We start from the raw sequence: 18,962 nt of genomic DNA on the forward strand, positions 1-18,962 counted from the left end.
CGGCACGCCGGGAGCTGTAGTCCTGGGGCACCGGGCTTCGGGTCAGCGGCGTTGGTTCCCCGAGTGTGCCGGGAGGCGTAGTCTTCCGCCACTCAGCTGCCGGGCGGCCATGCTGTGTTTGCCAGTGCACGCCGGGAGGTGTCGTTTTTGCGGACTCGGCTGCCGGGCGGCCGCATTGCTCCCGGGCACGTGCGGTGCGGCGTAGCCCTTGCTACGGCCGTGGCCCCACGGCGGGGCCCGAGGATTAGTTTCGTCGCTGGGTTAGTGCGGTTTCCCGCGGGCTTCCCGCTGCAGCCGCTCCCCAGCCAGCGGTGCGGCCACCCCTCGAGAGCGCATGCGCAGTGGTGCGCCGCCCTGCGTCCGAATAGGGGCACTGCGGCTCGGGCGCCGCGCGTGTGTGGTGGCATGCGCCACAGCTCTCGCTGCTGCCACCAGGCGACCAAAGTCGGTACTACAGGTTGGGTGCCGCGCATGCGGGCCGTGGCGCGCGCCCGTGCTCACTGCCGGTCTGGCGAACGAAACACAGGCGGGCGGCATGGGGGCGCACCGTGCTCCACCCTGCCATCCGCCGATAACGGCAGTGCCTGCGAGGCGATGCCGCCGTGCTCGTTGCCGCCTCCCGTTACGGAAACGCTGCTGCCGCCCCGCGTGCGCGGTGTCGGCGGGCACTCGCCACACGAAAGGCGGAACTGCCGCCCCTGGGCAAGTGCCGCCCGCCGGGCGCTCGCTGCTGCTGCCGCCTTGTGGCCAAAGCGCGGTACTGCGGCGCCAGCACGGTACCGGTGCGAGGCAGCGCTGCCGCCGCAGCATGGCGGTGTCCGGGGCACGATTCCTGGTGGGTGAGGGCCAGGAACACCGGTGAGACGGGCGAGCCCCTTTGGCGGGTGCAGGGGTGTCTCCTGCCCACCGGCGGCCCGGGGATGGCGGGACAGGAAGCTTCAAACCGCCCGCTGCAACAGGCTCCCGGTCAGCGGGAGGCAAGCGGGGTCAGTGTAGCACCAGGGAGTGATCCGAGAGCTGGTGGAAGGGAAGAGAGGAAGGAGGTGGACGCCCGCCCAGGTGCAGACGCTGAGCGCCTCTCTGACTAGCGAGACCTCTCCCTGAGCCTCCCCTGGTCGCAGTCACCCTGTACAGCTGCCCCCAGCTCCAGCACCTCCCCTGAAGCCTGTCCCGTATCCCCAGGCTTCCCCCAAGCCCTGTCGTGAAGGTGGCAAGCTGGCCCTCGAATGCACTTGGTTCTTCCTTAATGCAGGTGCCGTTAGCAGCAGTGCAGGGAAAGAGCGGTGTCTCCAGAAGCCCTTGCAAAGGAGGAGATTGGGCCAGGTGCAAGCTATGGTAATAAAGGTCACTGCTTCTTTTTTCCCTCTCCCAGAGGCTGTCCTGAGGATATGGTTGTCCGTTCCTCCCCTGGGGATGCCATTGACTACACCTGCCTCAGGCTTGTGTGGATTGTCTCTGCCCGGCCCCACTCCCCTCATGGCATGGGGGTGAAAAGGAGCAGGCGGAGCACTTACTGGCTGTGGACAGGAGCTGCCGTGGCTGAAGCTGAAGAGGCTGGAGAAAGGTAAAGAAGAAGAAATTGAAAGTCATCTGTCCGGCAGCTGCCTCCCACTGCAGGCAAGAGAGACCCTGCCTCTCCAGGTGGGGAAGGATCCCTCTTCATAGTCCACAGTGGGCCAGACCACCAATGCACCACAGGGTCTGTATGCATAACCCAAAGCGCGGCACGACTGTGTAGTGTGCGAGCGAGCAAGGCTACATGTCTAGGAAGCCTTGTCTCATAAGAGCTGTAAGACACCCACATATCCTCTTAGGTGGAGGATAGCCAAGCGACCAGAGTTACATAAGAGGAAGGGAGGACAGAAGAAGACAAGAAGCGTCTGAACTGTCAAAGCCTCTTGGCAACACTGAAAGTGAGAGCTGCTGGGCGTCCCGGGCCCTCGGGGCCCTGCCTCACCTCTTGTACATCCTGGGCCTTCTCTGCCCCTCTCTCTTTCCCATGCTGCTGTGATTTTTTTTTCTTTTTTTTTCTGTACCTTTCCTCTCTATTCTTCTGTCCTGCTCCCTCTTCCTCTCTCCCCTTCTCTCTCTTGTTCTACCACTGCCTTTTCTTTTTCTCTCTGCACTTTTGTCCTGTTCCTTCTCCCTCTTTCCTTCATCTTCTGTCTCTGTCCTGCAGCCCACCACTGTTTTTTCCTTTTTCATCTCTTTGTCCTGATCTGCATCTGGTTCTTTTTCTCCACAATTTCTCTGGCCTGTTCCCTGGCATTCTTTTCCTCTCTGTGCCTGTATGTGCCGCTCCATGTCCCTGCCTTCCTATCTTTCTCCCTCCTTCCTTCTCTTTCTCTCTCTATCCCTTTGTCTTGGTCACTGTTGCTGGGTTTTTTTCATTCTGTATCTTACTGTCCCTGTCCTCCTTCCTGTTCATCTCTTACTCTTTCTGACCCTTTGTGCTGCTCCCTGTCCCTATTATTTATTGCTTCACCTCTGTCCTGCTCGCTGTCCCTGTTTTCTCTTGTGCTCCATTTCTCTGTCATTCTCTCTGTTGCTCTCATTGGCTCTCTATCCAAATGTCCTGCTCCCTGTGTCTCTCTCTTTTGCAGTATCCCACTTTCTGGCTCCCTGTCTGTGCTGGTTTTGGCTGGGGTAGAGTTAATTTTCTTCATAGTAGCTAGTATGGGGCTGTGTTTTGGATTTGTGCTGGAAACAGTGTTGATAAAGCAGGGATGTTTTAGTTACTGCTGAGCAGTGCTTACACAGAGTCAAGGCCTTTTCTGCTTCTCACACCGCCCCACCAGCGAGTGGGCTGGGGGTGCACAAGAAGTTGGGAGGGGACACAGCCGGGACAGCTGACCCCAGATGACCAAAGGGATGTTCCAGACAATATGACGTCATGCTCAGCATATAAAGCTGGGGGAAGAAGAAGGAAGGGGGGGATGTTCGGAGTGATGGCGCTTGTATTCCCCAGTAGCCGTTACGCGTGATGGAGCCCTGGAGATGGCTGAACACCTGCCTGCTGATGGGAAGTAGTGAATTAATTCCTTATTTTGCTTTGCTTGCATGTGTGGCTTTTGCTTTACCTATTAAACTGTCTTTATCTCAACCCATGAGTTTTCTCACTTTTACTCTTCCAATTCTCTCCCCCATCCCACCTGGGGGGAGTGAGCGAGCAGCTGTGTGGTGCTTAGTTGCCAGCTGGGGTTAAACCATGACACTGTCTCTCACCTGTTTTCTATATCCCTCTATCCTTCTTCTTATCTTTCGTTGTCCCTCTGGCCTGCTACCCATCACTGTCTTTTTTTTTTTCTTTCTCCATCTCTCTGCCTTGGTCCTGTCATTCTTCTTCTCTCTCTGTCTCTAATGTTTATTTCTCCATCTCTGCCCAGCTCCCTGTCTCTCTTCTTTTATTCTCTCTGTCTTCCATCCTCCCCCTAAGTTTTTGTCTGTACATCTCCATACCACTGCCTATCCCATTGTTTCTCACTATATCCCCGTGCCCAGCTCGCTGGTCTGTTCATTATTCCCCTCTGTCTTGCTCCCAGGCCTTTTTTTCTCATCCTGTAGTCCATCACTGTTTCCTCTTTCTGCATCTCTTTGTCCTGATCTGTGTCTCTCTTTTTTCCTCAGTCCCTCTGGCTTGTTCCCTGTCTTTTTCTCTCCCTCCCTCCTTCCTTATTCCTCTCATTCAATTTCTCTCTCAGTCCATCTGTTCTTCTCCATGCTCATAATTTTCTCTGTCTTTCCCTCTGTCCTGCTCCCCGGCACTGTTATTCTTCCACCATGTCCCTGCAGGGCTTCTCATCTCCTCTTTATTGATTTCTCCATCTCACTGTGCTTTTCCCTGTACCTTTCTTTACCTGCTCCTCAGTCCTTCTCCCTCATTTTATTTTTATCTTTCTGTTCCTCCATCCTGCTCCCCATCGGTGTATTTTTGTTCTATCTGCTGCTCCAGTAATGACTGCCGAGTTGTCCCAGGGTGAGTATACAGGCACCAAGCCCCAGAGCAGGCTCACTCCTGGGACTTACATGCATTAACGAATAAACACCTGCTGTCTCCTTTGCCCTCACGGCTGTGGTTGTAGTCCTTTGTACTTGGTGAGTGGCTGTCAGAGAGTCCAGGGGAGCAGGTGACAGAGTTGGGTGTAAGGGGCTGTGGCTGCAGCTGTAGGCTGGGGCTGGAGGAGCCCCAGGTGGGGCCAGTGAGGCTGGTGGTGATGGCCCCTCCCTGTAAAGGGGCTGCTACTGGTGCTCCCCTGCCCCGGGTGGCCGTGGTGGGGTCGGTGTGAGCCGCGGGAGGGGCAGAGCAGTCACGGAGCGTGGCCAGGCTGCGGCTGCAGTGCGGGAGAAAAGGTGAGCGGGGCAGGGCATCCCTTTTGGACCGCGAACGTCCCAGGCGGTGGTGGCCGCGGGGGTGGGGGCCGCCTCTGCCGAGTGCCGGGGAGGGTGGCTGGATAGCAGCAGTGGCTGTGGGAAAGGCCCCGGAGGCCAAGGCGCACAGGGGTGGGCAGCGTGCCCGGGCAGCAAGGACAGGCCTGCAGCCCGGGCTGTGCTGCAAGGGCGTGGGTGGCACCGTGGGGAAGGGGTTCCTCTGGGCCGCTGGGCCCAGGGGAGGCCGTGCCTGGGCGCTGGCTGCGGGCTGGGGCTGCCCGGGTCCCGGCAGACATGGCCATGGTGGAGCGAGGCCAGCGGAGGCCACAGCTGGTTGGGAGCTGGAGCACCGGAGGCACGGGCAGAGGCCAAGGGCGTAGGCTCTGCTCAGCCTGGAGAAGAGGGACCACAGGGGCTCTGCCTGCCTGTCTTTCTCCCGAGATGGAACAGGCACTGACGAGCACTGGGGGAAAACTGTCATCTTTTCTTGGCCTCAGAAAGCTTCCACAGCCGAGCGGAGGCTGGCAGCAGAATGTCCTCAGGGCAGCTGAATGCCTGGGGCGCTGTCCATGCACCCATCCCTCACGTGCCTCCCCTTGCCGCTCCTTCTGGATGCTGTGCAGGCTCAGGGCCAGCTGCCATCTTCGGAGAGCCACATGGTGCTGGCAGCGGGGCGCTGTTCCTCTTGCTGTCCCGTGATGCAGGTACAGCAGAAAGCTGTGCGCAGAGCCCTGAGCGCCCTTCTGAAGAAGGAGGGCCATCGCCATTGAGCTGGGGTGTGCGGGAGGGCGGCCATGCCTGTGGGGGAAGGAGAGCTGTAGGCAAGGGGCTGGGCGGGTGACAGGCAAGCTCCCGCCTGCCACTCGCCACTGAGGGCTTTCCCCAGGGAGGGGTGGCCAGGGCATGGCCAGGCCCCAGGTGAACAGCACTGCCGGCCTGGCCTGGGTGCTGCTCACTGGGAGAGCCGGGCCAGGCCTGCCCTTGCCGGGGCAGTGCTCGACTCGGGGACGTACCTGGGTCATCCTCGGGCATGTCCCTGGAGGCAGAGGAGGGCTGCGCATCGCCTCTGTGCTCTGAGGCCGCCTGCATGGGGAGAGCAAGAGCACAGGTAGGAGAGGGAAGGGATGTCAGCGGGATGACACGGAGAGCACCAGGCATCTCCCTGCCGCGCACAGCTTGGGCACTGCGTCTACCTCTGGCACCTGGGGATGCCTGCTGCTGACCACACATGCCTGGCTCACCTGTTGCTGAGGGTCCCGAGCCAAGGGAGAAGCCACTGGGTCTCTTTCCTTGTCCGCTGCTGGGGCAAGGTGGGGTGTGCCAGTGTCTGCTGCAGGGTTTTGAGGCATTGAAGAAGCCACTTCATCCTTGTGCACTACCAGGGAGACAATGGCTGTGCTGGCCTCTCCTTGATGATCTCCAGACATGGGAGAAGCCATGTTTTCTCCATCCTGGCATGCCGCGGGGATGAGAGGGGCTGTGCTGGCCTCTCCCTGAGGCTCTCCAGCCAAGGGAGACTCTGTGTCCCGAGGCGTTGCAGGTGTTCTTGCTGCCGTTGCCACATCCATGCTTTGTGCCAGGTCCCGCTGTGGCACCGGCTGCTGCCTGGGTCCCCGGCTCCAAGTGAAAGCCTTGCCCAGGGCCCCATTCACGAGGCACCGGGCTGTCTCCCGCAGAGCTGCCTCATAGGCTGCGGGGCTGTGTGGGGCAGGTGCCTGGCTCTCTGCCTGTGCTGCGCCAGCCTGCTCGCCCAAGACAGGAGAAGCTGGTGCCTTGCCCTCCACTTGTGCCCCGGGAGCACGGTGCCCCTCTTCCTCAGGAGCTCCGGCCAGGGCAGAAGCTGCCAGCTCGGTATCCGTGAGCTCTGCCGGGGCAGGAGACGCGCTCTGCAGGTTGCCATCTGCCTCTCCTGCCGCCTCTGTGCCTGTGCTGCTGGGCCAGCCGGGCCCCTCCTGGGGACCAGTGTGGTCATCCTGGAAGAGCTCTGGGACCAAGGGGTTGACCCAGATGTTGTAGAAGGTGGCGTCTTCCCCTCGGGACAGCTCTCTGTTGCTGCCGTCTTCCCACTCCTCCTCCTCCTGCCCTATAAAGATCTTCAGTCAGTGAGAGAGAACAGAAACAACACTGAGACAACTCACACACTGCTCATTGTCACTGTGTAATGCATCTTTTCCTCCAAGTAGTATTTTTACAGTAGGAAGATGATGATGCAGGAATATGCGATAGAAGGTGTTCATGAAAACCCAAAACTCATTAAGAAATTCACAGTATGTAAACACTTGTGACTGTGTAGGATGTCATGCTCTTTCACATTTCCTAGCTCAGTCTCTGCTTTCAAGGAGGCTTTGTTCAGGTTAAACAGCTGTCAGTGATAATTCTACCCTTTCTCACTCAGGGAGAACTGACCATGACAAGTGACATGGAGAACCTCCAGAATGCCCTTTTCTTGGACACAGTGCCTGAGTCCTGGATAAAGAGGGCTCACCTTTCCACAGCCAGCCTGGGCACATGGTTTGCTGACCTCCTCACTCGCGTCAAGGAGCTGGAGGCCTGGACAGGAGACTTTTCCTTACCCTCCTTAGTGTGGCTTGCTGGGTTCTTCAATCCCCAGTCTTTCCTGACAGCCATCATGCAGTCCACAGCCCGAAAGAATGAGTGGCCTTTGGACAAGATGGCTTTGCAGTGTGATGTGACAAAAAAGAACAGAGAAGATTTTGCCAGTCCTCCTTGGGAAGGAGCATATGTCCAGGAATGGGAAAGATGTGAAAGACGGGCTCTCCTCTGCAGCCTAGAGTGGGTATCCAAGGTGGTCAGATGAATCACCCCTTGGAGTTGTCTGTGTCATGTCTGTGAAGGGAGTTCGGGGTGGCCAACTTGGACTGATGCATCTAGTTTTTACAGGGTTTTTGCAGGGGTTTATAACCCGCCCATAAAAACCTCACTTCAAGCTGAAGCAGGGCAAACAAGGTCCCCATGCCCCTTGAGTGGGGTAGTGTTATTTTCTTTTTATTTTTGCAAACAAGGAAACAATTTTTGCTGCTGCCTGAATTTTTTCTGAGTTGTAAATGGTGGCAAAGAGACAGAGTTTGGCTAGATGGGGGATAGGAAAATATTTAAGTGATCAAAGAACAGTTACTGACTGTGTTTCGCAAGAGGCTGGAAATTATTTTATAGGTCAAGGTAGCTTGAGCTGCAGCCAGGCAGGCAGCACAGTGCAACTCTGAGGTCTACAGCCATCAAGGCAGGTTCAGGGTCCTTCCTCAGCCTGGTCCATACCTGCAAAAGAAGAACACATTAGGTCTGGAAAGCCAATCCAGGAGAGCTCCCCCTTCTAAGCCCCTCACTCCCTCACCACCAAACACAGGTATGCCAGCAGTGTTGCTGGCCCTGGAAAGCCTGGGACAAAGAAGGCAGACTTTAACACCGTTCAGGGACACTACTACCAGTCTGGCTTTCCAGCAATGCTGTAACTCTCTCCCTGCCAGCACTCCCCACTGAAGTCTGCCTTGCCCCTTTGACACAACCATACAGCTTCCTAGAACTCATTACACACATGATACACATCATTGCCAGCATTCAGAAGTTGTACTGCTATTACTTTTAACCATTTCATCTAGTAAGCTTCTAAGAGATCAGCATTTTTTAACTTCTTCCCACTCCCCCTTCCCGTACAGCTAGGAGCAGTCCTCCCCACTGAAATCTGTGCTTCTCTGCTAAAAGCCTGCCGCAGTAACTTAGACCTACTAGCATAGACACAAAATAGAGCTGTAGGACTCATGACAAGGTGAGTCCATAAAGCTCACTTTCATCCCTCCTATCTACCCTACCAGGGAAGACAAGGCTAAACCCTGAAAACCCAAGGCTCATTTAAAAAAAAAAAAATCAAACCCCACCCTACCAAGGGACTGCAGTCCATAAACAAAACATAGGACTTTCGGCTTCTACAATGCATTTCTTTTCACATGTAAGAACAGACCACGGCAGGACCTTAGGATCCAACCTGCTCCACCCCAACAAGCCTCACGATCCTTGGGGAAGACTGCAGCACTACGCTGGTTCTCACAAGCATACTCCAGCAAAAGGCAATGCTGCCCTCGGGCGCTTCCTAGCAGAATAACCGGTCTGCCCACCAGTCACCAGAGCTAACACAGGGGCTGCAAGCCACGGGTGTTAACATCACGCTGCTTCCCCCCCATCCCTCATACAGGCCAACTTCCCTGTATCATGCAGCTTTATCATGGAGAGCCATAGCACCCTGGGCTCCCTAAAAGACTACACTGGGAAGAGATAACCGACCATGCTCACTGACCCGCCCCCTCAGCCCAATAGCACAGACCACCTCTGCCAGGGAAAGCCATCAATTACACGCAGCAAGGTGCAAGGGGCTGTGCTCACTCTCACCCGTGCAGGCTAGGGAGCGGTTTTCTTCCCCTCCCCCTGTTAAAGCTGTTTCTGACTCAGCTGGTGTCAGCGTAAATTCCCTCCTGTATCTCAACAGCAAAAGCACTGAATGTCGTGTTAAGGAGAATGGAGGAAGAAGCTAGCTCTATCCAGTCATTGCTTTGCATGAGGAGGACACATGGAGACTTCAGGGCAGTTTTTGTTGGCCCTTCACGCTTGATTAATTCATATTTACAAAGTTTGCTTCGGTTGAATACAGCTTTTTGTGATTTATTTCTAATATATTTTCAGAAGTGTAGCCCTGGCCTGCCAGCACAGACAGGAATTGCATTAAAATAGGCTGTGGTTTAGTTCCTAGCATTTATTTACTGTTCTTGTAGTAAACAGCAGATTACATTGTTTGTGATGCTTAATAAATACCCTTTTTGTTAAGTGTGTGTTTGTATGTAAGTAGAACCTTCCCCTGTGTCTGTGTGCGTGCATGATTATAGTAGCACTGTTTTCCTCTGACAGTACGTGTTTTTCATCTAATTCTTTCCCTATCTTTCTCATTTTGCCCATCTCTCTGTCCCTGCCTCTGATTTTAACCGACAGAACTTTCCATTTTTCCTTTGGTTGCAAATAACTTGTTCTTCGGGGGGTTTCTGAGTTTCACACTAATGTGTGACCTCAGAAATACCTATAAGTACTTCCTTCAAGCTAAGAAATAGCAAGAAAGAAAAGGAATCTTACTGAATAAGATGCTCAGAAACACGCATATTTCCCCCGTGTAACAGCTGCATAAATTCCAATAACATCTATTTTGAGAAATATATTTTCTTTACTATTCCTAGCCCTAGCCTAGATTGTGGTCATGATCCTAAACATTGCTTTTTTGGAGTATCTTGCCCAACACACTTTTTGACTGAAATCTGAATATCTACAAAACAGGAATTCACAACATTAAAAAAAAATCACAACCTAAAAAAAAATCTACCCTGTGTAAAGAGTAAAATGACACACCATGTTAGGACTGACTCATCACAAACACCCTCCACTGCTCACATAATAAAGAACTATGTAAATAAACACAGTTTATATGTATATAAACATAGTAAATGAAGTATGTAAATAACCATAGTAAATAAAGTCAAACGATTGACTTTATCCTTGCAATAACAAGCTGAGAAACTTACTTGCTCAAAAGGTTTCTAAGCCAGCATATGAACTTAAGCAGCAATTTCTTTTTGTTTTTTAATAATCTCATGTTTATAAGCTTGTTTTATAAGCTTTATAATCTCATGATTTATAATCTTGTTTCAGGACTTTGAATGTCTCAGAGGGCTCAGTTTAGCAAGCTAGGAGAATATTGTGATACTCAGACTGGCCAGTGCTTTGTATCCAGGAATTTCAAGGCAAAGAAAAGTACAAATCCAGTTGCAGGGAGAGGAAGGATGCAGGCTTGAGAAGCAGAGCTAGGAGGAGATAGCATAAATCTTTTTGCCCACATTTTTTTCCTGCCATTGCACAGGAAGGGTGGAGAAGGGGGGCTTCTTGATAAGCTGTTTTCTAAAAGAAACCGAGGAGACCACTGAAAAATAGCAATAATTTCCTGGCCATATACTCTACAGTGACAGTATTTTTGCATGTTGAAGGGCCTAAAATATTTTGTTCAGAATTCAACTCCAGAATTATATAAATGCAAGGATTAATGGATTTGCTCAAGAAATCAGGCTGGGCTGCACCTGTGTGCTATTAATTGTGCCTCAGATGCTGCCAATGAGGGCTTCTGCCTCTGGCACCCCAGGAATGCAGCTGGGCTCCCTATAAGTAGCTTCCCAACAGTAGGTGAAGGTTTCTGCTTGTGCTGTGGTTTGGTGTGAGGGAGCTGAGAGGTGCTGGAAGGGTCCTCAATGTGTTCAGGATTAAAGCTTCAGAGAAAAATGGGCTGATACAGGTATTTGGCTGGAGGTTGGGTCTAAGTGTTTTTGGAAACAGAGTTCCTAAAATATTTTTTGGGGTTGTGGGCTTCATGAAGGAGCTTACGTTTTACTTAAGTGGTTACCTGGGGAGAGTAGGGTATTTGTCAAATTTTTTCTAGCTCTGAGTTAACAACTAAAATGCTGAGGGAGGGCCAGTGAGGCTGGGTGGTCCTGTAAGTGTTGTAATGCCAGTGGGAGCTGTGCCTGAGCAGGAAAGTCAGGTAGCTCATGGAAGGGGTACAAAGGGGTGGTGCTTCAGGCTTAGCTTAGCCTGGGTGATGTGGTGCCTGCTGTTGAAAAATGGATGGCTTGATGCCTGCCAAAATGTGGGCGCTTTAAAAACGTGGTAGAGGATCACTGTTCAAGAATGGCTTTGAGGCCTCTTTGCAGGGTCCTATCTCCTTTGGGAGGTCTTCAGGGGCCTTGGGGGAGGCTAGGGCATTGCTGAAGGGATGCTGGTCTGCCCTGTAATTTAACATAGCAACAGACCATGATGATAAATCTCCCCCTTGCTTGGGAAGATTAGGGGTCAGCTGCTCTGAGTTTGTGGGCTATGCTCGTGGCCTGCTCTCCAGACCAGATTTGTCAGGCAATATAAATGGTCCTGGGTGATGCAGAGTCTAACCTGGGGGTGGGGGGAGGTGCTTTGGGTGGTAAAGCCTGTGTTAGTAGCTTGCTTTGGCTTTACTTAGGTCAATTACCAGTGTGCTTACTCTGGGATAAACACTCATGTAACTTTTCCGAAGTGGCTTGACCCTGGAGGCTTGAGTCGGCATGTGGGGGCTGAGCTGCCTGCCTTCCCGGGTGCTCTCTGCTGGGCGTTGGGGCTGCACTGCCTGTGCTGCCCCTTCCCCTTCCTAAGCAGCACTGGAGCCATAAGGGGCTCCGAGCACCGGGCAGGAGGCTGGTCCCAGGCTTCCCCAGAGCTCTGGGCTCTGCCCATGCCTCCCCCAGGGCACAGGCCTGGAGCTTTCCAGGCAGCCTGCCTGCCTGGCCAAAGGCCTTGTCAATGGCTGCAGGCATAGGCACTTCTTACGGAGCTCACTGGGCACAAAATAATGCCATGAAAATCCTAGGGGAAAAAAAACTGGAGAGAGAAGGCTGCTCTGCCAGACCTGGCATTGTGTGTTGCTGCTGGCATCTGCATTATTGTCTGCTATAAAGCTGTCCCCTGCCTTGAGACTGTTCCCTTCCAACAAAATTTCTAGTACCTTTTTAGAGTATAGCTGTAGCAGACTGCTGTTTTGCATTGGTTAGTACTGGATCCACATGTTGGTGGATCACCTAGCAATGAAGGTGTTACCTATACCAGTGCACAAACAGGTTTTGTCCCCTTTGCTGGCACATGCAGAGCTGTTTGTGCTGGCTGTGTCAGCTGCAGGAGCAGAGATGATAGCCCATCTGGCATAAACCTGCTGGGACAAATCTTCCTCTGTCAGACGAAATAATACACTGGAACACACCTGACTCAGCAGAGTGAACTTACACTGATTAAGAATTTCATGTTGTCACAGTAACTCCAAGCTGGTAGCAGACACCCAGGGCCTGGATGTGAGCTTCCAGTTCCACTAGACGTCAGCTCTTTAGCTCATGAGAGTGCTAAGACTCTCTAGAGAAGATAATTCATGAATCGGCTATGGGGTCCTGCTTTGCCTTGCTCAGGGCTTCTTCTTGAGGGAGTATTGGAAACTGAAGTGTCAAGTCCCCTGGAGCCGAGATCCCTAGATAGCTCACCACCTCACCCATGAGGCTACAATATAATCCTGGCCTGCCCGTTGCTTATTGCGGTCAGCCTGATCATCAAAGCTGCTGTGCCAAGGTTGCAACAGCCCCATGCAATGCATGGCATCCTGGCTTGTATCAGAAACAGTGTGGCCAGCAGGCCTAGGGAAGTGATGGTACCTTTGTACTTGGCACTGGTGAGGCTGTGCCTTGAGGTCTAGAGCACAACTCTTAGGAGGAGCAGCTGAGGAAGCTGGGGTTGTTTAGCCTGGAGAAGAGGAGGCTGAGGGGAGACCTTATTGCTCTCTACAACTACCTGAAAGGGGGCTGTAGAGGGGTGGGTGCTGGTCTCTTCTCCCAAGTGACAAGTGCTAGGACAAAAAGAAATGGCCTCAAGTTGCATCAGGGGAGGTTCAGATTGGATATTAGGGAAAACTTCTTCACTGAAAGGGTTGTCACACATGGGAATGGGCTGCCCAGGGAGGTGGTTGAGTCACTATCCCTGGAGATATTTCAAAGACGTGTGGATGAGGTGCTTAGGGACATGGTTTAAGTGGTGGACTTAGCAGTGTTAGGTTAACGGTTGGATGTGATGATCTTAACGGTCTTTTCCAACCGAAACGATTTTATGATGGAGTAGGGGGACTCAAATGTCACCCTGGTATTCAAAGTACGCTGGCTCAATGCTCTAAGTTCTCCCTTCTGTACCTACCTGAGCAAGCTGAAGGGTATGGCCAGCAGCTAGCCCTGTGGCGTTGGAGAGTCCTGAGTAAGTTTTATAGGCAGAGACCACTTAGCCCTGGTGCTTGTGTTTGTCGCTGGCAGTTTTCCCCACCCCTTAAAATGACTACAGTAGTTGCCCAGTCAGGTAGGATCCCTGGGGAATTATCCACAGGGTTGCGGTCTGACCCAGGACCTTGTTTAAAGGAAAATGTACGTTTCCCTGCTCACCATGAGAACCTCTGTGCAGGTGGAAAGATCAGAGAGTTCTAGAAAATACGTGCTTAAAAATGCATAGGAAACCAGCCTTATTTCCTTAACTTTCATAGCTCCGTCTGACCACGCATTCCAGTGCAAAGACAGCATACTTACTCCCTTTGGAATTCTTACTGGCAGAGGAATGATACTGCCAAAGCGTTTGTTATGGGAAAACAGCAGCACAAATGTGGCAAAAATCAAAATGGATGTATTTATGTAAAAATCATCTTAAGTAGGCGCATGTGGTTGAAAACTGGGGGGAAATCACATCAGAGCACATAATGCTTATTTGGAGTTTAAAAAAAAAATAAAGGAAATAAGAGGGCCTCTTGTGTTAAGCCAAGCTCTGGAGTAGCCTGTGGACTGCCGGGGGCTGGCTGGAGCAAGCCAGAGGACTCGGCCGGGGTCTAGCTAGGCAGGGCAGGTGGAAAGGAGATGAGAGGTGCTGGGGCCAGGATGCAGGTGCGGGAAGAGCTCACGCAGGGGGGGCGGTGGGGGACAGGCGGGGTGTGCGGGGAGGAGGGGGCAGAGCCGGTGGGCGGGGCCGGCCTCAGGTGAGAAGCGGTGGTGGGCTGCGAGCGGTCTGGGCGGGAGAGCCGATGGGGTGCCCGCGTGTCGCTGAGGGGGCTGTGAGTGTCCTGAGGGTGACAAAGGGGCGGGAGGTGCCCCGCGTGTCGCTGAGGGGGCTGTGAGTGTCCTGAGGGTGACAAAGGGGCGGGAGGTGCCCCGCGTGTCGCTGAGGGGGCTGTGAGTGTCCTGAGGGTCACAAAGGGGGGCGGGGGTGCCCCGCGTGTCGCTGAGGGGGCTGTGAGTGTCCTGAGGGTGACAAAGGGGCGGGGGGTGCCCCGCGTGTCGCTGAGGGGGCTGTGAGTGTCCTGAGGGTGACAAAGGGGCGGGGGGTGCCCCGTGTGTCGCTGAGGGGGCTGTGAGTGTCCTGAGGGTCGCAAAGGGGCGGGGGGTGCCCCGCGTGTCGCTGAGGGGGCTGTGAGTGTCCTGAGGGTGACAAAGGGGCGGGGGGTGCCCCGCGTGTCGCTGAGGGGGCTGTGAGTGTCCTGAGGGTGACAAAGGGGCAGGGGGTGCCTCGCGTGTCGCTGAGGGGGCTGTGAGTGTCCTGAGGGTGTTACCGAAAATCGTAACCAAGAAAACTCTCCAAACCAAATGATAGTTTAGAAAGCCGACATTGGTTTATTGCAGCGCTGGGTGCATGGGGGATCTTTACTCCTAACATGCACACCCAGTTGAAATCATGACAGGTATTTAAACAGTTCACAAAGTTAGTTACACCTACTGGTCCCACCCTTTAGCTAACTATTGGTTAGGATCTTTCTTACTTCATCTTAAAGATACAGTTCTCTTTTAATTCACTACGCATGCCCAGAGAGTAGGGGGCTTATTTGGGTTGGGGGCTTTTCTAGCTAGGAGGTGTGGTTTTTAACATTATAATGAGGTAGGTCAGCCTTAGGGCACCCGTTCGGGGCATTTCACTGACTTGGCTGTTTGGCCAAGTCTCAAGTTTGCATATCGGCCATTATCAGTAGACCGAGAGGCTATATCAGGTGCTAGGTCTACTTTTGTCTCCAGGTAGACAACACTAACATAACCCAATAGAGCTAATCGCCACAGCCAGCCTGTTTCCGGGCAAACTAATGCATATTTCAGTTTGTGCACGCAGTATCATCTTAACTCATCTGTACAAAGTTTGCACAAAGGGATCTGGGTTTTTTGTATGCTAACTAATTTGTTTAAGTCTTTGGTATCAAGGGTGTCAAAGGGGCGGGGGGTGCCCCGCGTGTCGCTGAGGGGGCTGTGAGTGTCCTGAGGGTGACAAAGGGGCGGGAGGTGCCCCGCGTGTCGCTGAGGGGGCTGTGAGTGTCCTGAGGGTGACAAAGGGGCGGGGGGTGCCCCGCGTGTCGCTGAGGGGGCTGTGAGTGTCCTGAGGGTGACAAAGGGGCGGGGGGTGCCCCGCGTGTCGCTGAGGGGGCTGTGAGTGTCCTGAGGGTGACAAAGGGGCGGGAGGTGCCCCGCGTGTCGCTGAGGGGGCTGTGAGTGTCCTGAGGGTGACAAAGGGGCGGGGGGTGCCCCGCGTGTCGCTGAGGGGGCTGTGAGTGTCCTGAGGGTGACAAAGGGGCGGGAGGTGCCCCGCGTGTCGCTGAGGGGGCTGTGAGTGTCCTGAGGGTGACAAAGGGGCGGGGGGTGCCCCGCGTGTCGCTGAGGGGGCTGTGAGTGTCCTGAGGGTGACAAAGGGGCGGGGGGTGCCCCGCGTGTCGCTGAGGGGGCTGTGAGTGTCCTGAGGGTGACAAAGGGGCGGGAGGTGCCCCGCGTGTCGCTGAGGGGGCTGTGAGTGTCCTGAGGGTGACAAAGGGGCGGGGGGTGCCCCGCGTGTCGCTGAGGGGGCTGTGAGTGTCCTGAGGGTGACAAAGGGGCGGGAGGTGCCCCGCGTGTCGCTGAGGGGGCTGTGAGTGTCCTGAGGGTGACAAAGGGGCGGGAGGTGCCCCGCGTGTCGCTGAGGGGGCTGTGAGTGTCCTGAGGGTGACAAAGGGGCGGGAGGTGCCCCGCGTGTCGCTGAGGGGGCTGTGAGTGTCCTGAGGGTGACAAAGGGGCGGGGGGTGCCCCGCGTGTCGCTGAGGGGGCTGTGAGTGTCCTGAGGGTCACAAAGGGGGGCGGGGGGTGCCCCGCGTGTCGCTGAGGGGACTGTGAGTGTCCTGAGGGTCGCAAAGGGGCGGGGGGTGCCCCGCGTGTCGCTGAGGGGACTGTGAGTGTCCTGAGGGTCGCAAAGGGGCGGGGGGTGCCCCGCGTGTCGCTGAGGGGGCTGTGAGTGTCCTGAGGGTGACAAAGGGGCGGGGGGTGCCCCGCGTGTCGCTGAGGGGACTGTGAGTGTCCTGAGGGTCGCCACGGGCGGGGGGTGCCCCGCGTGTCGCTGAGGGGGCTGTGAGTGTCCTGAGGGTCGCCAAGGGGGGGCGGCGGGTTGCTGCTGTGCCGCCGTGGGCTACGCGGGTGCATCGCTCCCGCGCGCCACAGGGGGGGCGCCTCTCGCCCTCAGCCGCGCCTGTGCCTGCCCTCCCTCAGCGGCGGGGCGGGGCGTGTCGCTTTCGCGCCGCCTTGGGCTCGTCAGGCGCCGACGGCGCCGGGTTTGAAACCGCGCTGCCTCACTGCTCCGCCGTTCAGCGAGAGGGACGGCAGCCACACGGGCTGAAATGCGCGCCTGCGGCGCGCTGTGCAGGGTTTGGTAATGGGTCTTGGAGTGGCCGTGGGGCAGGCTTTGGGCTGTTGCACAGGGAGGGAGTGCTGGGCAGCTGCCTCAGGGGACAGCACGGTGTTTCAGTGCAATTTCTGAGGGAAAAGCTGAGGTAATTTAGAGGGGACAGTGAGCTTTATGGGGGTGGGGGAAGCTGAAGTAACTTAAAAGGGTCAGAGAGGGGACATCTTGAGGGTAAAATGTGAGATAATCTATAGGGGACAGGATGAACTTATTGGCGGGAAAAGCTGAGGTAAGTTAGAGGGGACAGAGGTGACATTTTTGACAGAAAACCTGAGGTAATTTAGATGAAACAAAATGACCTTTTTTTGAGGGATGAATCTGGGGTGATTTAGAGGGGGAAAATGAGCATTTCTGAGGGAAAGTGCTGTAACTCAGAGAAGACAGAGGCTGCATTTTCGACAGAAAATCTGGGATAACTTAGAGGGTATAGAGGTGATATTTCAAGCTGAATAGCTGGGGTAATTTAAAGGGGACAAAACAAGTGTTTTTGTAGGAAAACCTGAGGTAATGTAGAGGGGACAGGTGGCATTGGGGAGGGAATAGTTGAGGTAATTTAGAGGAGAACCACCAGACAGTTTTTTATGGAAAATCTGAGGCACCTCAAAATGGACGGAGTAAGCATTATCAATGGAAAGCCTTAGGTTTCTTAAGAGGAACAGAAACAGTATTTTTGAGGGGCAAGTTTGAGGTAACTGAGATGATAGGGAAAGCACCAGGAGAGACCTTCATCATTTATCAGAGTAAAATTGAGGATGGTTAGGATGGGGTGAGCATGTTTGAGGGCAGTATATAAGGTACCTTAGGGAAGATATTGGCAGCATTTTTGTGGGAGAAGCTATGGTGTTGCAAGATGCTAAAAGTAGGATTTAGGATGAAGATGTTAGGAGGTCATGCTACATGATTTGTGTAGTTATTTAGGCTCCAAGGTGCAGGACAGCTGAAAAGAGGGTCATGGAGAGGGATTTTCATAAAAAAAAAAAAAGGCATGCACATAGGACTTGATTCAAAATAACAACTTAGCAATGGTATTTTCTATTATTTAGAGTTCTGAAGCCCAGTTTTAACAGAAATGCATAGACATAATCTTCCTGGAGGAAAGGAGATAAAGGATCAACTGGTACTTAATGGTGAGTTCAGCAAAAGGATTACTTGCAGTGAATGGGCAGGAGGGGTGGAGAGAGAGAACATGGGGCTGGGTAAGAAAGGAGAGGAGGATGCATGAAGCAAAAACTGTAGTTGATACGGGTTGAAGACAGAACAGGGACTTAAGGTAATGCTGCTACAGGAGTCAGTCCTTCTCCAGGTTTAGAAGTTGGAGTTGGCGCTTCTCAGGGCTAACTGTGTCCTCCTTCCTTGGCAGCAGCTGGCGGAGAAGAAAGAAGAGGCGTCATGTGGAACGGCGAGGCAAGAGTGAGCGAGAAGAGGAGCGGCGTCGGGCTGAAGAGGGGGCACGAGAAAGGCGCTCTGGGCAAAGGGACCTCCCTGTCAGCAGGGCGCGGTCACGTAAGAGCCTCGCGGGCACCTTTGGGGTGCCCTTGGCTGGCGTTGCGCTGGGCGACCGCCCTGTAACCAGGGCTCGGTCTTTGCTTTTGCTGTTGTTGGCCTTTTGCCACCTTGCTCCTTTGGCTGCCCGGAGAGAGTGGCAACCCTGTAAGGAGGGTGAGAGCCACCGTCTCCGCACCCGAGGGGGAAATGGAGCTCTCTGGACCCCAAGCCCACCCTGTAAGCAGAGGAGGGCCCTTTCCCTGTCCCCCTCCTCTGGCCCCGCGGCTTTCTGCCTGCTGGCGGCCTGGCCCGCGTGACCCCCTGGAGTCGGGGCGTGTCACAGCATTTGTCCCTTGGCGTGTTGAGGCCCCTCTGGCCTCCACGCAGCAGCCCGGGGGGCAGGTCTGAGGCTCTCCTCTCCTGCTCGGCGGTAGGGATGGCTCCCCAGCCATTGGCTGCACAGAGCTCGCGCTCCCTTCTGGGAAGTTCTGTCTGTGTGTCCTTGTCCTTGTTGGTGTGAGTGAGCTTGTCCTTTAGGCCCCTGTTAAAGTCGCTGCAGCTTAGCTTAAACTTCCCAGGAGGGAAAGGAGGGCTCTGTGCAGCTACGGGGAGTCCCCTCTGAGCCCGCGAGCGGAGGGAGAGTGCGGGCTTGCCCCTTCTTTCGAAGGACGGAGCGAAGCCGCTTAGTCGTAGCGCGGGCAACGTGACCTGCCTGTAGTCAGGGCCTGGGTCTCTGCCTGCGTGGCTGCCTGTCCTACTGGCGGTCTGGCCCGCGTGACCCCCTGGAG

General features: G+C 54.5%; 1 protein-coding gene across 1 annotated transcript; it reads right to left on the reverse strand.

Moving 5' to 3' along the window:
- Positions 1–497: 497 nt before the first annotated feature.
- On the reverse strand, positions 498–6,996 carry LOC132318925 (uncharacterized). Its single transcript, XM_059827938.1, is given in 7 exon segments — positions 498–832; positions 4,880–4,985; positions 4,987–5,219; positions 5,222–5,486; positions 5,488–5,552; positions 5,555–6,110; positions 6,898–6,996. Coding segments are annotated over 7 exon segments (1,659 nt in total).
- Between the last annotated feature and the right edge of the window lie 11,966 nt (positions 6,997–18,962).

Source organism: Gavia stellata, chromosome 21 (assembly GCF_030936135.1).
Source record: "Gavia stellata isolate bGavSte3 chromosome 21, bGavSte3.hap2, whole genome shotgun sequence".
NCBI lineage: Eukaryota > Metazoa > Chordata > Aves > Gaviiformes > Gaviidae > Gavia > Gavia stellata.